Genomic DNA, 17911 nt, shown 5'->3' with positions numbered 1-17911 from the left:
GTCCCATTAAGGTATAAGTAGTGCGTACAGCACAGGGGTGTCATGTTTGTAGTGAAGAACAGGCAAATGATTACGAATTGCAGATAATCATGATCCCGATGAAGTGTGATGTGTGTGCCTTGCAAAAGACTACGTGAGCCTTTTCGTGAAGTAATACGGTATCGTTTTCAGGAAACTGGTGTTTTTTTCAACTTCCTCATCCAATAACAGGGATGGTATTGCTGCATCAAAACCATGGCTCACACAAGGCTACGGGCTGTAATTTTCACTCATAACTTCTACAGATGCCTTTCAAGTGGTGTAACACTTCACAGAATGCCTCAAAATAGATTGTATAGGCAACTGGTAATGTCACAACTGCTTCTGCTGATCATCCTGCAAATGCACTCAACAATCACATAATATTTTTAATACTACAACATTAACAGAGAGATCACACAACAACATAATATTTCTCAATGCAATAAATATGTCACCCACCTAGGACATTGATCTCCACTTCTGCCTCATCTGTTCCAGAGGCGTTGGTAGCTTTGACCTTGTAGACACCCGTCTCCTTGCGGGTTGCCCGCAGAATGTTGAACTTGGTGTTGTAGTCTACGTTGTCAACCTGGTACACCTCGTCAGACTTGACCTCACCCTTGCCCACATGCTCCCACGTGACCGTTGGCGGTGGCTCGCCAATGATGTTCACGTCAAAGCTGACTGCCTGGCCAACCTTGATTGTCAAGTTGCGCAGGTTGGTTCGGTCGATACGTGGCTTCACTGTAGAGAGAAAAGTTATTGAACGACACAGTGTTTCCACAACTTTTTATACGAATTGAACCTCAACTGCTTTTATCTGAATATTTACAGTACTTCAAAGAATTTTAAATGCTGCTTAAGTGAATTAAGAAAATACTTTTATATTTGGACTTAATTTGTCACTCACATGAATAGAGTATAAAATTCTTGGAAGTATTAGGGCGCATGAATAAAAGAGACATTCACAAGAAAGCTCGTCCCCTACCCTCTCGAATAAAAAAACAAGAGAGGGTACGGGGACAAGCTGACTGTGTCTTTTTTATTTGCGCACCCTAATATTTTCAGGAATGCATAATGCACTAAGCCATCAGTGGGTTCTACTAGAGTATAAAATTAAAGGCAGTTACACTAATGTACAGCAATGAGAGCAGTTTCAGTGGTTGCACTTTACTTAGACAGCTAATAGTGTGCATGCATGTCTACGGGTACAGTGGATTGGTTTTTTTAGGCATACTATTCAATTGTAAAGTTTGTCAAGCGAGACTTCTAGGATGAAAATGAAAGCGGACAGACTAAACAGAGAGGCCATACTTACAGTTCTTGTGTTTCATGAGGTGGGGTGCAGTGGCCTCGCTTGGCTCACCCGGACCGGCCTTGTTGACGGCTCGCACACGGAACTCGTACTTGTCGCCTTCCTGAAGCTTGTCCACCTTGCCCTCGGTCCTGTTGCCAACCACCTCGGCAGCGGGCGTCCAGTCATGACTGTACTTGTCCTTCTTCTCAATGATGTAACCCGTGATGGGTGCACCGCCGTCCTTGATCGGCTCGTCCCACTTGAGCACCACAAAGTCCTTGTCGTAGTCGGTGATGACCGGCATGCCCGGTGCCCCGGGTTCATCTGCATACCACGTGCAGAATGAGTTTGGAAGCCTCTTCTCTCCATATTTGGCTACCTAAATATTTCATGTGTTTTAATGGTTGTGCAGACTGAAGATAATGTGTTCATGTAAAAAAAAAGTATTCAAAATAAAGACCGTACTGCATGTCAGACTTAACAAAAATCTTTACAGATTTACTTGAGGTGAGCAAACTTCCAAGAGCACCACTATACCAGCACTGAAAAAGGTGCCCATCGTCACTGAAGCTACCCAACTCTGTGACACCAACCTCAACAGACAGAGGAGCCAGACTGTGTTTCTGTTCCCAAGTGCATGTTCAGAATAGCCACAATCAAAACTCTTTTGCACAAAGCTTATTAGACAAACTAGGTGAGTGCCAAGTGATTAGGAATGGTTATCATAGAAATGCTGGCACTCCAATACTCAAAACTCTGTCAATATGCAGATTTTGTGTAGTAGTGTTTTATGTTAGTTTGCAATGTAGTGGCACCACTAACACCACTAATGTTCCTGCCACTATGTTCCCACAGTGGCAATGCTACTATAAGAGGGCACAAACAAGTGGGAACATATTGAGAGTAAATACCCTTGGAATAAATAGTGCTGAGCCATTTTTTCAAGAGCACCCAAATGCCACCTTGTTCCTCACAGTGCTTAAAGTTTCACAGCAATGCCAGCACATAGGCCAGGCCGCACCTATAGTAAAGCGTGATGTAATTTTAAAGCTTAAGCAAGGGCCGTACAGTGTACAACAGCTCACTAGTATTTATACACCCAAGTCCCCAACTTGCACAGAAGCTGGATGAAGGAACAAAGACTTCCTGGAGAACAAAAGGGTGAAGTGAAGTAGCACTCACCGTATGGGTTCTTGGCTAGGGTCGATCGCTCTGTCTCGAGTGGTTCCGATTCACCCTCGTTGTTGATAGCCTTAACGCGGAACTGGTACTTCTTGCCCGGTTCCAGTCCGGTCACCTTCATTTCAGTGGTATCCTTGTCGGCCTTTCCACAGGGCACCCACCTTCCAGTTGCAGTATCCATCTTCTCCAACTGGTATCCCTCGATCGGAGTGCCACCGTCATCCTTAGGTTTGTTCCATGACAGCTTGCATCCCTTGGCGTCCACATCTGTGACCTCCAGTGGACCCTCGGGTTTGGAAGGCTTGTCTGCGAGTAGCATGGAGCCCCATTGCAAAAGATCTTTGGATAGTGTGGCTAGCAGCTTTCATTTATTAACTACTTGGCCAAGAAAAATTATATGACTGAAGTCTTAATGACTGCAAAACAACAGAAAGGTACCATTGACATTGGCTTAGGCCAATGTGTTAGTACCTCACCATGTACACTAATATTTTATTAAGTATTACTAAAGGAGAAGTTACTCTAGCATAACTCAATGTACAGTAAGATCGTTAAGACAACAAAGAATGACTTGTTGTAAGTGCTGACCTTTACAACTTCAGTGTTTTGAATAAGTTTCATAACATCCAGAAAGCTACTATGGTCCTGGTTCTTTTGGTTTAGCACTGACAGTTGAGATTAGTCATAATGCTGTGAACACTTAAAAGTAGCATTTTCAGAATGCAAGTTCTCTTTTTGCAGGATGAGTAACCTCAGTGAAGGGCTAACACTTAACGAGCATCTAGCTAGCCTGATAAGAACTACAATGTTGTACATTGCTTACCAAGAACAAGGATCTCTATGGTCTCTTCGTCTTTTCCTGATGAGTTCTCAGCCTTGATGGTGTACTTGCCGGAGTGCTTGCGAGACACCTTGCCTATGCACAGGAACGTCTTGTAATCCTCATCATCAATCTTGACGACATCACTCTTCTCCAGTTCCTTTCCGTTGAAAAGCCATGTTGTTTTTGGTGGAGGTTCGCCTATGACTTCCACGTTAAGCTTGGCAACGTGTCCAGCACGGACAGTGATGTTCTGGAGGTTGTCTCGCACGATCTTTGGTGCCACTGCATACGGTAAGATGAAACTCAGTCAAAAATTCTTACAAGCAATGTGGCTGCCCTCGTGGGAAATTAATCCATTATGTCTCATAAATTGGAGGACCCAGCATAAGTTGTAGAGAGTGCTAAAGATCTTGCAAAGTAAGCCCCACAAAATGCGAGGTACCTTCATACAGCAGTATTACCACTGGCTTAGATGAAAGCAACCGAATATTGACATACATCACCTCGTTTCAAGGTGTCAAACACACAGGCAAACTGTTCCCTTCTATGAACTGCTGTAGCCAAAAATTGAATTTCCCATTATTAAATGTGCGATCCACATTACTTTTACTGCTCAGTAACTTCCTTCTTACTGCACCTAATGTTGCCAATATTCGTAAGAAGCATAAAACACAATGTACAATATTTATGGCTACATCTCATGAATCCATTAAAAATAACCACCTAGATGTGCCAAGGAAAACTGATTACCTACCTCTATTTCTATATCAGCTGTCACAGTGTATCAAACCATGACTCTGAAAAATGCCACTAAAATTTACAAAAAGTGGGGCCATTGCATTCAACTGCATTTGACATATTCTGGGTGTATTTTTAAGTGGTGAGCTACAGATTTTTGATTGAATACATTAACATCCAATGGTTTGCAAGCAAGAACATATGCGTTAGGAAGATGGCCATTAACACTAAGTAGCACATTAACTGCTTCTTTGGAAACACTACACAAAGCCATTCAGTACCTGGTCACATCAAGCCAATCAGCATCAGTTGCTATAGAGTAGAAATGCTAAGAAGCCAATATCATCAATCACATGAGTTATACAAAAAAACAGTGCCCCATCACAAAACAAGGGTGACTGAAAACTCAGTGCAGTGGCATGATGTTTAGTGGTGTGTATGTTTAAAAACTTGCACTAAACTACACATCTTATTGAGAGCACTTAAATCAGTTGAAGTCGAAGAACCTATGCTGATGGCTCAATGGATTTGTAAGAAATCATCAAAACCATTTCACGGTCCCTTAATCCATACAGAGTCTCTTGCTGCCATTTCAGGCAGGGTAAATGCCAGAACAGAAAAAGCAAGAGACAGAGTGACAGGTGAACTTACAGAATCGCTCCTTGCAGAGGTGGGTTCCAGTCGGTTCACTGTGCTCGCCGGGTCCAGCCTTGTTGACTGCCCGCACGCGGAACTGGTACTGCTGTCCTTTGACTAGGCCTTCCACCTTGGCCTCGGGTTTGGAGCTGTTGGTCTCCAGGCAGGGCTCCCAGTGGCCACCGACCCTGTCCTTCTTCTCCACTACATAGCCTGTGATGGGTGCACCTCCGTCATCCTTGGGTGCATCCCATTTCAGGTCCACGTGCTTCTCGTCCCAGTCAACAATTTCGGGTTTCCCTGGCTTGCCAGGTTCATCTGCACCAAGGCAGCAACCCAGTGATGCAGGTCAGTAACAAGCATATTGTGCATTATACACTTTGACGATTTTGGCTAGTAACACATTTTCAGTGCTAGTATGTTGTATATTTGAGCATGTAATTTGCCCCGACGCGTATTCACGACCTTTAGCAGCATAGAAAACCAATATGTTCGAAACTTATCTTCTTCTAGACTGTTGTTGCAATTTCGTGACATATTGAATCCAAACGAGATGCTCAGGAGAGAAAAATCTTAATTTGGACATCATTTGTGTCTATTTGGTGATAACCAATTCAAAATGTTGCCATTTCTGACTTAGAAAAAAAATTCATTGAGCATGGTACTTCCAAGAAGGCTGAATGTATAACAAAAGACCTGGATGCCTGTATCCAATTAAGTACATAAAGTGAGATCCCATCTGTATAATATTGAATACCTTGCAGTCTGCCATAAAAATGAGAGACCAAGGGTGAGTATGTTTAATTCGAAAATATGCCAACATAGAATGAATGTTCTATGCTAGAAGCCCCGTTTCAGGGGCGTAGCCAAGGGGGGGTTGGGGGGGTTCAAACCCCCCCCCCGAAAATTTTCAGTTTTGCTTGCGTATATAGGCACGCACACATACAAACACACGCACGAACATACAGAAAGCATGGTTGAACCCCCCCGAAAAAAATTTCTGGCTACGCCCCTGCCCCGTTTCATTTTTTTAAGCATCATTCAAGTTTTTAACCTCGTTTGGGAATCTCATCTGGTGTAATAATAATAATTGTTGGGGTTTAACATCCCAAAACCACGATGTGATTATGAGGGATGCTGTAGTGGAGGGCTCCGGAAATTTCAGCCACCTGGGGTTCTTTAACGTGCACCTAAATCTAAGCACACAGCCTCAAGCGTTTTTGCCTCCATTGAAAATGTGGCCGCCGTGGCCGGGATTCAATCCCGTGACCTGTGGGTCAGCAGTCCAGCACCATAATCACTATAGACCACCGTGACAGGTTGTCATCCGGGGTAGTAAAATGGTCTGAAAGTAATTTTGGATGTAACTGCAAGCATTTCTAACTGTAATTCGAATGCTTTTATTTCGGCCAAGAAATCCAGGCTACGAGAGGTTAATTGTTTCATTCACTGATTTTGGTGGTCAGAATGCTTCAAAAAAAAACTGCTGTGACGAGGTCATGAAGAACTGTTGGGCACCTACCATATGGGTTCTTCGCAAGTGTTGGCCCATCAGTGACCAAAGGCTCCGATTCTCCTTCGGCATTGACTGCCTTCACACGGAACTGGTACTGCTTGCCAGGTATGAGGCCGGTCACTGGACACTCGGTCTTGTCGGGGTCTACTCGTGCCACAGGCACCCAGCTGCCCGTCTGCGTGTCCATTTTTTCCACGACGTACGCTTGAAGCGGCTTGCCACCGTCGTCTTCTGGCTTGTTCCACTTGAGCTTGCAGCCCTTGTCGTGCACGTCGGTCACCTTGAGTGGGCCTCCTGGCCTCGATGGTGCAGCTACGAAAAAATTTAGTTGTAAGTAAAAGCTTATCCCAGCACAACCCAGTGTGAAATCTGCAGAAACAGTAGAGCTGCAGTTCACCTGTGTTTCCTTTGTAATTTTCTGCGACGTTTTGTGGTATGGTATGGGTGTCTGTGATTACGTTATTTGTAGAGTAGAAATGCACGAAAGAAGACATGTGGCAACCCCTGCCACACTTGCCCCTGCTACAGTGACTTTAGGCCCTATTCACGCTCAAGCCGCCCTTCCCCGTAGCATTGTGTGGTTACCTCTTCATCCACGACCCAGAGCCATATATACCCTTCGGGAGAGTTTGGCGATTGTTTCATCTCGCCGCTCTCCGAGCTCCGCCCCAGCGCCGCCCTCTTCTTGTGACGTAAACCCTCTCTCCTCGCCGGCGGCGGCGGGCGGCAGTGCCGACAGCGCGGCGCGGAGTCCGGAGCTGCCGCGACGGAGAGACGCCGGCGCGCCACACACGATCTCTGAGGAGCGCGCGTAGGTTACGAAGCTTTGTGCGAAGCCACGCGTATTCGTGGCTACTGCTCCTCGCATTCAAGCGTGAATTTATTGCGTGCGATGGGCTGTTGTTGCGGTTGGCTGTTCAAACAGCAGCGCGCAGGGTTTCCGCCTTTTAGGCTTCCCAAGGAAAAGAAGCGACGACGCCTTTGGATCAGAAACATCAGATGCAGCAAATGGACCCCGACCGACTGCTCCGTGCTATGAGAGATACGTACTTGAGTATTTAGCTTGAATATTGCTGGTATCATAAACAACGTACCATTAACACACACTTATTATTTGTTGTGCAATGGGGCCTTTTCAGGCGCACAAACTTTAAAAATAATTTTGTCACGCTGAAAAAAAAGGAGTTTTATGGTTCGCGTTTCGATCGCTTGGGCAGACTGAAATTTTGCAGTGATCACGCTGTAAGTGTCAAGCGTGATGTGTTGCGTTTACATAATTACGTAAGCACGAGCTTGGGATGTTACCGTGATGATGCGAGGGGAAGACTTATTTCGATATCGCAGGTTAATGCAGCCGCGCGTCAGCTGCGGCGGTTACCTGGCATGTGTTGTACGTTATGTACGTGGTCTGCGTTTCTGTGGCTGTCAGCCTATGATGTCATTTAACGCTGTGTTGCAGCTTGTGTACATGCTACCAGTTTCACGTTTAATTCGCGCATGTAAATTAATCTGCCCCTCTGTGCTAAGCGAATGTGCCTTGCGCTTTTAGTCATGCACGTATAGTGCACGATGGCTGTGCTCGCGCAGGAAGCTCTTCAATGAAATTTCGTGATTAGGAAGTATAGAGCGCGAAGAAGTTGAGCAGAAAAATGATTTTGTAAATTAAACCAATAGGATGTCCGCTATCAGACTAGCCGAACGAGGTATTGTTTTCATTTAACACGCGCCTACTGGGGGCCCTGCACCTGCTCTGACGAAACCTGAGATGCCTCCGCAAACGCGAAAATTGACCGCCGGCGTCCGCGTCCCGCGTCGGCAGCGTCAACACGAGGGATGTCAAAAATCATCACGTTATGACGTGACCATACGACCAAAGATTGTGACGTCATCATGACGTCGAATAACGTGACTTCACGCGATGACGTCAGCACATGACTAGATGTGGTGTAGCAAGATTGCAGTGCCTCCGATCTTGGAGGCAGTGCAGGAACAACACATCAACTGAAGAAAAGGAAGACGGCTTTCGCCTTCGAGTGGTCTTAGGCGAATGCATAAGGGACCCGGTGAGTTTCTTTTTTCTCTCTTATTAGAGAGCTTTAGTGCCGGGGACTCCAAGCCGCTTCCTCATTCACCCTCTTACGTTCCCTTGTACTCTCAGCCGCACCCATGACTATACAAAGAAACGTAAGGGGCTTACGTACGCAAGGCACTTTGGAGTCCCGGCACTAAAATTCTCTAAGAGGGAATTTTAGGGCTCGAGATCCCCAAGCCGCTTGTGTACGCCCGCTTTCGCGGTTTTGTGGCCTTAATACAATTACGTGCGCTGGTATCTCCGTTTCTTTTAAAAGCAGAGCTGTTTAAGCTTGGAGAATCCCCGTTAGTGGCGAATAAAAATTGTCATCATCATGAACCGGCACGCAATCCGTCCTCTTCTTTATCTTCTTTGCTGCCAGAACGCGTGCACAGACTTTTCCGACGTGGTATGCAATGATTCTCACGTAACACTTGTCACGTGACATGTTCCAAAACTCACATCTGTTGTATATGCTCGTCACAGAGTCACATCACGCAATACCAATTTTGGTGTATATCAATCTGGCGGAACGGCCGCCATCGCACCATGAGCGTGGCACGTAAGTCATGCTGTACATGACACGCGTGTCATGATTTTCATAATAACTCCTGTTATTTATGTTCGCCATACGCTCTTGTCAAGCCGTACCAATTTTGGTAAATATCAAATTAACGAAACGGCCGCAAGAGCACATGACATGCATGTCATGATTTTCATGTTATGACCAGTCATTTATGTTTGTCATACAGTCACATTATGCCATACCAATTTTGGTGTACACCCCATGAACGAAACGGCCAGGAGAGCACAAATTCGTAGGCGGCTAGATAGGTAGATAGACAGATAGATACGCTCAAAGTCGCAGAAGTTCGCTAAGAAATGCTTCGCATTTAAAAAAAAAACAAAGATAGACGCAAACCCACAGATCTTCATAGCTCGAAAAGTCACCGATGATCACGATAATCCGTCATGCAAATTCTGAGCACAGCTTTGTGTTGAGGCAACGCGAACTGTGTTTGAATTTCTGGCTATCCGCATTGGAACATTCGTTACATATTGCCACAGAAACTGCCAGTGCTCGAATGCTACGCACGCCACTCTGTGCATTGCAGGCGTCATCGACATCCCCGTCACGACAAGCGAGACAGTAGCAGCGTACCCACCAGCCCTGCGTGCGCACGAGCTCCGACCGAAGGGCGAGCACGCATGACGGAGGAAGAAAGCGATGCAGTGGCTCGTGATATCGACAGAATGCACGTTCGCTGTCTTTCGTCCTCATTCGCTCTATCGGTTACGCCGACTACGCCAACGGCAGCACAGCGCGTATCGTAGAACGTCGTGGACTCGAATCGGCGTGCACACTCAGTTTCACGATTATTTGGACACGTCTAATTCATTCCATATTTTTCATTAAATTTGTATAACAATGTTCTTGCACAATTTCGCTTTCGCAATTTGTTTAGGAGCGCTAGATTTCACGAATGAACAGCGCGTACATAGCCTCATCCGTGCGCCCGTCGCGCGGAAAGACTATATATGGCGGACGCCGCCGGAGCGGAGGCGTGTCGGTGACGTGAACAGCGTCATCGCCGCGCTGCGACGTCACTGCCCCGCCCATTCGCCAGACTCTCCCCATCGACGGCTCTGCCACGACCGAGGCAGTCACGCCATCTATGGGTGTATCTGGGAACCGAAGCGTGACATGCGACGCAGACACTCATCTGTCGTCAGGCCGAGCTCTGAACAGCTCCTCCATTAATAGGTCAAGAAAAGGTCAATCAAGTGTGGACTGTCAAGTAAAGTGTACATTTCAGAGCAAGCAAAAAAAAAAATACTGAAAAACAATGCACAGCGTTACCATCTACAGAATTATGCAGAAAGCCCCTGCACCACAGGATTTCTAAGTTGTAATATTTGATCAAAGCGTATAGAAGCAAAACGAACAAAGAATACCTGTGAGTTGTGCCTGCCTTTTCTTTTTTTTTTTTACTAGGCAAAGGCATAATGTGCAGGCAGGGTAAAAAGTTTGTGGGATGAAAGATCCATAATTAAGTTGACTATAAACTAGGGGTGTGCGAATATTCGTAATTTCGAATATTTTTCGAATAGTGTTTGCTATTCGATTCGATTCGCACTGGAATTTCACTATTCGAACTATTCGAACTTCCCAAAGACAAATGCAGTCAACGTCCGGTTGAAAGTGACCCCTTCAGATTTTTAATATGCTTCACCTCATTACACTCTCGTATTGCGGCAAAGCTGCCTTTCAAGTTCCGTTACGGTCGAACTTAGCCAAGAGACAAAGTCTGGTTGGAAGTGGTCCCTAGATTTTCAATATGCTTCACCTCATCGCACCCCCGTATTGCGGCAAAGCTGCCTTTCAAGCTCCGTTACGGTCGAACTTAGCCAAGAGACAGTCAACGTCCGTTTGGAAGTGGTCCCTAGATTTTTAATATGCTTCACCTCATCACACCCCCGTATTGCGGCAAAGCTGCCTTTCAAGCTCCGCTACGGTCGCATATGTATTAACTCAAGAAAACGCTGGTTCCAATATGGGGATGAAAGATGTGGCAGAGTTGGGGGCTCAATTAATGCTGTTTTGGACCTGAAATTTGGGCAGGAAGTCCAAAAAATCGGACGCCAAAGCTTTTTAGCATCCAAAATTTCAGATGTTCTTATATGTCGACGTCTATGAGGCAGATTTTGGAACTCCGGACTTGAAGGGAGCACACCCTTGTCCACCACATCAGTTGGCCTTCCACAGAAGTTGAAAGAGAAGGAGAGGCTGAGGAAATTGCATCTCTGCCTATCACGTGTAAATCATTGTCGGCAACACTTTGGTTGCACCAAATCATGTACATAAATATAATTCGGCCTCTACATTGCCTCATTCTTGATAAGAAAGACAACTATGAAATATGACCCCAACAGCGCTTCATCAACCTAGCAAAAAGAAACACTTTCATGTTGCTATCTCACAAGAACATACTTAGGGATTCTCTGCAACTTTTTCTGTAATTTCACTTCGAATTATTCGAAAAATGTTTGAGAAATATTCGAAAATTATTCGAAATTATTCGATTCGATTCGCACTCAGTCTTTATTATTCGAATTCGCTTCGCACCCAAAATTTTGCTATTCGCACAGCTCTACTATAAACCAAGTTTTACCTTAATTAAATCCTTGAAAATAGATTAAGCTTCCGCAGCACAGGCTCAAGAGTGAACATCTTTATACAAAGCCCTTGTTCTACAGCTTTTGCCAAGCCTAGAATGTCTCTTTGATGGTCATGCCTTGTTATTTTATCACATTTCATTTTGACAACTGTGAATGCTATGTCCTCCAAACTGCACCTGCCGTACACATATTGCCGTGTTGTGCAGTAGTACTGCTTTTAAGTTGAAGATAGATGTGGAGTGTTGAATAATTATGGTACAGCGACTGTTGACGACGAATACTCACCAAGAACAATAATTTCAACTTGAGCTTCATCTTTTCCGTGCTCATTTTCAGCAGTGATCTTGTAGAGGCCGGAGTCCTTGCGCTGGGCATCGTTGATGTTCAGTTTTGTGTTGTAGTCAACATTGATGACCTCCACATTGTCTTTAGTCTCGACAATCTTTTCCAGCAACTTCCAAGTGACCTTCGGCGGTGGTTCACCGCGGATGTCGACGTCGAGGCGTATTTGCTTGCCCTTCTTAACCATTGTGACGTCCAGGTTTGTGCGGTCAATGTATGGCTTCACTGATGACAGGAAAGAAAAAAAAGTTGTAAGAAATGGGGTAAGCAGGAAAGTTAGCACAAATGTAACTTTATTCGAGATTATAAATTCTTATATGCACAAGGAATGCCTCAAGAAAGTTTGCTGTTGCAGAAAACCAATCAGCGGCAAAAAAATTTTTATTGCTCATTATACCAACGCCAATGCTCTACTTGACCAGGTATATTGAACAAGCAAGAACAACACATTCTTTTTGTTCAGCTTATGCAGTAGCTGCATATGTTTAACAAAAATTTTGTATGGGCTGTTTTATCTATAGTGTTCTACAGCCTAGCGTGCATGGCTTTTATCATTTTAAGCAGGCATGTTAATGTACACTCCTGCCATATCGAGACAAAGCTGAGGTGCCCACCACTATGTTCAGAGTTTGCAACTTTGATCAGTGGCTGAATTGACACCTCACATATTTCTCCACTATGGAAACAGTCAGGATACTCTATAGAGACGAGTTATCCCTTATTGTCACTAGTGATGGTCTGCACTGCAATGGCCATCTATGAGATCATAGTCAAAGAAAGAGCGCAGATCTAGTACAGCTTTTTGAATGCTTTGAATATCCAAGCACTTCCAATATTAAAATGAATATTACAGTATTCAAATTCATTTCGACACAAATTTAAAATTCTTAAATCTCAAAGTATTTGAAATGAACGTATAGACTTATTTTACCGCATGTAACCCACCTAAAAGGTGGTTTCAGTGCAACTTGGGGCCACTATACCTTGAAACTGCGTATTCAAGGTAAAGTATACACTGCTGCAAAGCCAAACTTTAAGGTTAATCGCACATGTTACCTACACTGCGAGTGATTTTTTTTTTTTAATTTAAAAGCATGTGTTATATGGGCTTATACAGGCTCAATATGGCAAATTTTAAAATGTAACTTATCTTATCGCTCATAAATTGCACCCTAATACTATTCAAATCGGGCTACTATTTGAATTTGCTTCTATTCGATACAAATTACCATTTGCTTTGAACCAGAAAAGTGACATTTGTGCAAGCCTAGGAAAAAGGTTTACGGGATCAAGTCAGAGCACTTACGTTTCCTGTGCTTGACGGTGTGCATCTGTGTCGGCTCGCTGGGTTCGCTGGGGCCTGCCTTGTTGACAGCCACCACCCTGAACTGTAACTCGGTCTTTTCCTTGAGGGGGGTCACTTTAGCCTCAGTCTTGGTGCCAGGCACTTCGGCAGCCTTCTCCCAGTCGGTGCCAAAGCGCTCTTTCTTCTCAATGATGTACTTCTCGATTGGTGCACCACCGTCGCTCTTTGGTGGCTCCCACTTGAGGTCCACACTGGTGTTGTCCCAGTCAACCAGCTCGGGTGTCCCTGGCTTGGTTGGCTCATCTAGAGAGAAAGAGATTTATTAGGACAAAAAAATTACACCATCTCCCGCTAAAGGGGACCATGAGGCGATGCGAAGCCGGAGCACTTGCACGATCACGTTTCGTTGGCGTTCGTTGGGCATGCTACCGACCTCGCGTCGTGGAATGCGAAGAGGGACGCTACGCGCGTCGTATCTTCCATCTAGCCTGGCCGTTAATTCTCACAGGGCGAGCGGGGAACGCGGTCGACAGGCGGGCGAGAGGGAGACAGCGTGGGAGAGGAGAGAGAAGCGGAGGGGACGCGCATGCGCTCGAGCTCATCGCGGCGTTGCGCAGGAGAGAATTTCGGCATGTCTAGCCCGCGTTTCAGAGGAAGAGTGGAGAGGGGGGGGGGAGAGGGAAAGTGGAGAGGGGTAGTGGAGAGGCGAAGTGGGGAGGTGGAGGGGAAAGGGTGAGTGGAGGGGGTATGCGCATGCGCAGTAAGGGTGGTCACGCCGCACACCACCACCACCACCACCACCGGATTGAGCTCCGCCTTAAGATACTTCGCATCTAAAAGCTGGGAGGTCGGCCTGAATCAATTTTCTGACCTCCTACTCAGCGTTAGGAAAGCGAGGAAAAGATAGCAGTGAGAAGGTGTTGATGATGAGGATGAAGGTGGTGATGAAACAAAACCTTGAATGCCCAAAAACTATTTACAGTCTGTTGGCGAGTTGCGTCTTGCATAAAAAATTGCTCAGAGCTTTCAGAATATTGCGGAAAAAGTTTTGTTGGGACCTCCACCTCGTCACTGGCTCGTCTAGGAGATAGCCATAGTTGATGTATGTTTTGTACCTTACACGACACTCTCTAGAGCAGAGGTCTCAAACTTGCGGCCTGTGAACCTATTGCTAGCAGCCTGGCCCACACATGGCTGTCTTTGTCTCATACTTTTTTTATTTCCTTAATAAGTATGTCTATGAGAAACACAGACAGGACTGGTCTCAAGCATTTTTTCTATGAGGCCTTCCGTGCAGTCACCATGTGATGAAACATAACCGTGGAACAAAAACTCGAGTTCAGAATTGTTGCCCAGATTTCAGTCATTCTGGATGGAGATCAGCATCAACAATTTCTCGAATCCCGACGTCAAATCCCCTTCAGAAATGACAACTATATGGGATATGGGAAAGGCCTTCTTTCAATGGCAATGTTAGCTGACATTCTGTTCAAATTCATCCCCAGCCTCCTACCTTTTTCACTGTCGCAGCGAGTGACTAAATTTCGTGACTGCGACCTGCTAGCTGAGGTGAGTTTTAGACCCCTGCTCTAGAGAATGCACTTATCATAGACCAATTGAAGTGGTATTAGCAATGAGAATAATGAGCCTAGACAGTGGTCGCATAGCCCACTATGGATAAATTTGTTGAACTAGCTGGCCAGACTGTGCTGTCAGCAACGAGTAGGTAAGTGATGCTATCATTATTGTGTCTATCATTGTCTTACCTACCAGGTGTATTAGAAACCTATGATGTGATCTTGTGCATGACGTTATCAATCTTATATATCCTGTGCTCGGCTTTCTTTTCTTCCTTTTACGGTGCATTATATGCAACTGAGATAAGTCAACTATGCATTACCTTTTCACCATACTTAATGTGATTAATGTAAATCCATTATCTTTATCTCCAACACTTTCTAGTCACCCTACCGTATACTTATATGAATGCCTATACCACAATGTCCATAGACCCTTCTAACCCGCTCCTGTAAACATCCCTGATAGGATTTATGGTATCATGAAATCAATAGATAAATAAATTTAAAAAAAAGACAGCCAACTGACAATTTTATTAGTTAGTCTTGCGTAACCCAATGTAATGCCTTGAGAGAAGTAAGGCCAATTGCAAACAGAATAAAAAATGCAGCACATAAAATGAAGAATGCATGTATTCAGTGCCAACGCAATCCTGAAGCAAGTGGCAAGATCCTGCACACTTCCCCACAAGTTGTGAAAACGATGCTTTTAAGCCCATGTACTCATTATTCTGCTTATCATAGCCCCTCATCGTGATAACTGAAAGGTGCACTAAGCTTAAGCAATTCAAGGAGTGGTACCTGTTATCCAACCAGTTAACGTCAGCACGAAACAATGACGAAAAATTTTTTAATGATTCCTCATGAGGCCAGCACTTACCGTACGGGTTCTTGGCTACGGTTCCCTGGAGCGTCTCCAGTGGTTCGGATTCACCCTCGTCGTTGACAGCAACGACCCTGAAGAGGTACTCCTTGTTGGGGGTCAGGCCAGTGACCTCAATCTCTGGCTTGTCTGTCTTGCCAACGCGGGTCCAGCGACCAGTTTCTTTGTCCAATTTTTCAACTTCGTAATGGTGCAGTGGACAGCCACCATCATCCTTCGGTTTGTTCCACTTGAGCTTGCAGCCCTCCTTGTGGACATCCTTGACCTCCAGTGGTCCTTCGGGCTTGGCTGGTTTGCCTTTTGGTAAGAGAGAGAAAAATTGCGAGTACTGGTTATGAAAATTCTATTAGTACTTTCATTCTCCATAAATACATTGGTAAAAAATATGCGAGTACTGCTTGGGAAAATTCTATAAATACCTTGGTTCTCCATAAACACATTGGTAAAAAGAAAGACAGAGAAAGTGAGATGAAATAGTTCAATCGGCTTAGGCTACATGCACTGATTGCAGTTCACATACTGAAAATTTGAACTCGTGACATGAAAGAGCTGATCACTCTGCAATTAAGTAATGAGCCTAGGTTTTTCTCATTCAAACATACAACACCTCTGGTTGCGTTAACAGCCAATGTAACGGTATTTTTATCAAATAAAAATCTTTGTTCTCAACTACTGTATTTCTACAAGACCACAAAGACACTTAGCTATCCTAAAGACTAGCTATGTAGACTATCAAGAATACTGTCTCTCAAAAGAGAGGCATTCTAAACTAAACAGAGAAGCCATAACTTGAAATAAAGTGAATTTTGAACAACATTCACTGACTCAAGTGAGTTAAAACAAAAAAGTGACACTCACCTAGTATAGTAATGTCGACTGAAACCGAGTCCTTTCCATTCCTGTTGGTTGCAGTGATGGTGTATTTGCCAGACTGCTTGCGAAGAGCTTTCACTATGCCAAAGGTGGAATGATATTCCTTGTTCTCAATGGTAGTGTTCTCATCAGGGCTGAGCTTCTGCAGTCCCTCGCCAAACGTCCAGACCACTTCTGGTGGCGGCTCACCAATGATGTCGACCTCAAAAGTGTGAGACCTCCCCACCTTCAAGATGATGTTCTTCAGGTTGGTGCGGTCAATGCGAGGCTTCACTGGAAAAAAGAAAATGCAGAAAAGAAGCCATTAATGTTCATTTGTGCAAACTCCAGTAGACGAACCATGCATGACGAACTTGAAAACAACCAACCGGCATTTGCCCTTTGTCAAAACTTACATTTTCATATTTACTTTTTTAGCATTATTCCCAACTGTTTTCTGCCTAGATGCTGTCAGCTTGCTGGTTAGCATGCTTTGTTGGTCTCTTAGTATGGCAGCATGAACCAACAATGTGAATATGCATTGGCCAAACCGATGCTTCTGTGTTCATGGCAATTTCTAACAGTATTAAATAATGAAATTTTTTTTTTTGTTTAGTTTCGTCAGCTGGAGCCAGATTTCGGGTGCCTTAACTTACAATACAATATGCCACTAGAATGCAGGTGCTATTGCACGCCTTAAGGCACAGAGACTGAGAAAAAAAAAAAAATTGGTGACATCAAACACTTAACTTGTTTCTGGTGGCACTTCAGTGAAGAAAGGAATACTCTGTCAGACACTATACAATAAAGGGGATATCCAAATGCGTCTGAGCAGCAGGGAATTTTTGCGAAAGGCTGGAGAATAGTGTGCAAATAGGTTTCACACCTTGTACTTGAATCTTTACATGACACTGGACTAATAGATATTTGGTAGAATAATCTAGAACAGTGAAAAAGATGAACGAGCAGAGCAATAACTGGCCCAGTGTGCCAGGCCAGTGGAAAACTGCAAGAAACCTAAACCAACCAACTATGCCGTTAGCATGTTCTGAACATGTCTTACTGGATGAAGCTGTTACATAATCTGACTCCTGCATTAATTTCTCAGGCATCACTTCAACTCAGCGGTACATCTCTGCAGCACGGCTTTTCATTCATGCACAGTAGAGCTGGCCACTCACGGTTGCGGTGCTTGACGATGTGGTTCTCAGTGGGCTCAGCTGGGCTCTCCCACACCGGCCTTGTTGACAGCTCGTACCCGGAACTGCATGACGGAGTTCTCCTTGAGGCCATCCACAGGTGGCCTCGCATTTGTCGCCGGGCGTCTTGAGGGCCTCCACCCAGTCCGAGCTGTGCTTCTCCTTCTTCTCCACAATGTACTGCAGGAATGGGACGCCCGCCATCATTCTCCGGCTTGTCCCACTTGAGGTCAACCTTCGTGTTGTCGTAGTCCACAATCTCTGGCTTGCTTGGCTTGCCAGGTTCAT

General features: G+C 44.9%; 1 protein-coding gene across 1 annotated transcript in view; it reads right to left on the bottom strand.

Moving 5' to 3' along the window:
- The window catches only part of LOC119404538 (twitchin-like), a 96220-nt gene that overhangs the window by 76990 nt on the left and 1319 nt on the right, over positions 1–17911 (bottom strand). Inside the window, 11 exon segments of the mRNA XM_037671076.2 lie at positions 481–765; positions 1340–1642; positions 2501–2806; positions 3324–3605; positions 4713–5015; positions 6220–6525; positions 11750–12031; positions 13113–13415; positions 15570–15869; positions 16431–16718; positions 17606–17911. Of these exon segments, the coding sequence (XP_037527004.2) occupies positions 481–765; positions 1340–1642; positions 2501–2806; positions 3324–3605; positions 4713–5015; positions 6220–6525; positions 11750–12031; positions 13113–13415; positions 15570–15869; positions 16431–16718; positions 17606–17911 (3264 nt within the window).

The sequence above is a fragment of the Rhipicephalus sanguineus genome, chromosome 9 (genome assembly GCF_013339695.2).
Source record: "Rhipicephalus sanguineus isolate Rsan-2018 chromosome 9, BIME_Rsan_1.4, whole genome shotgun sequence".
Taxonomy (NCBI): domain Eukaryota; kingdom Metazoa; phylum Arthropoda; class Arachnida; order Ixodida; family Ixodidae; genus Rhipicephalus; species Rhipicephalus sanguineus.
The sequence above is the reverse complement of the archived record's forward strand: the minus strand, read 5'-3'. Positions and strand labels throughout refer to the sequence as shown.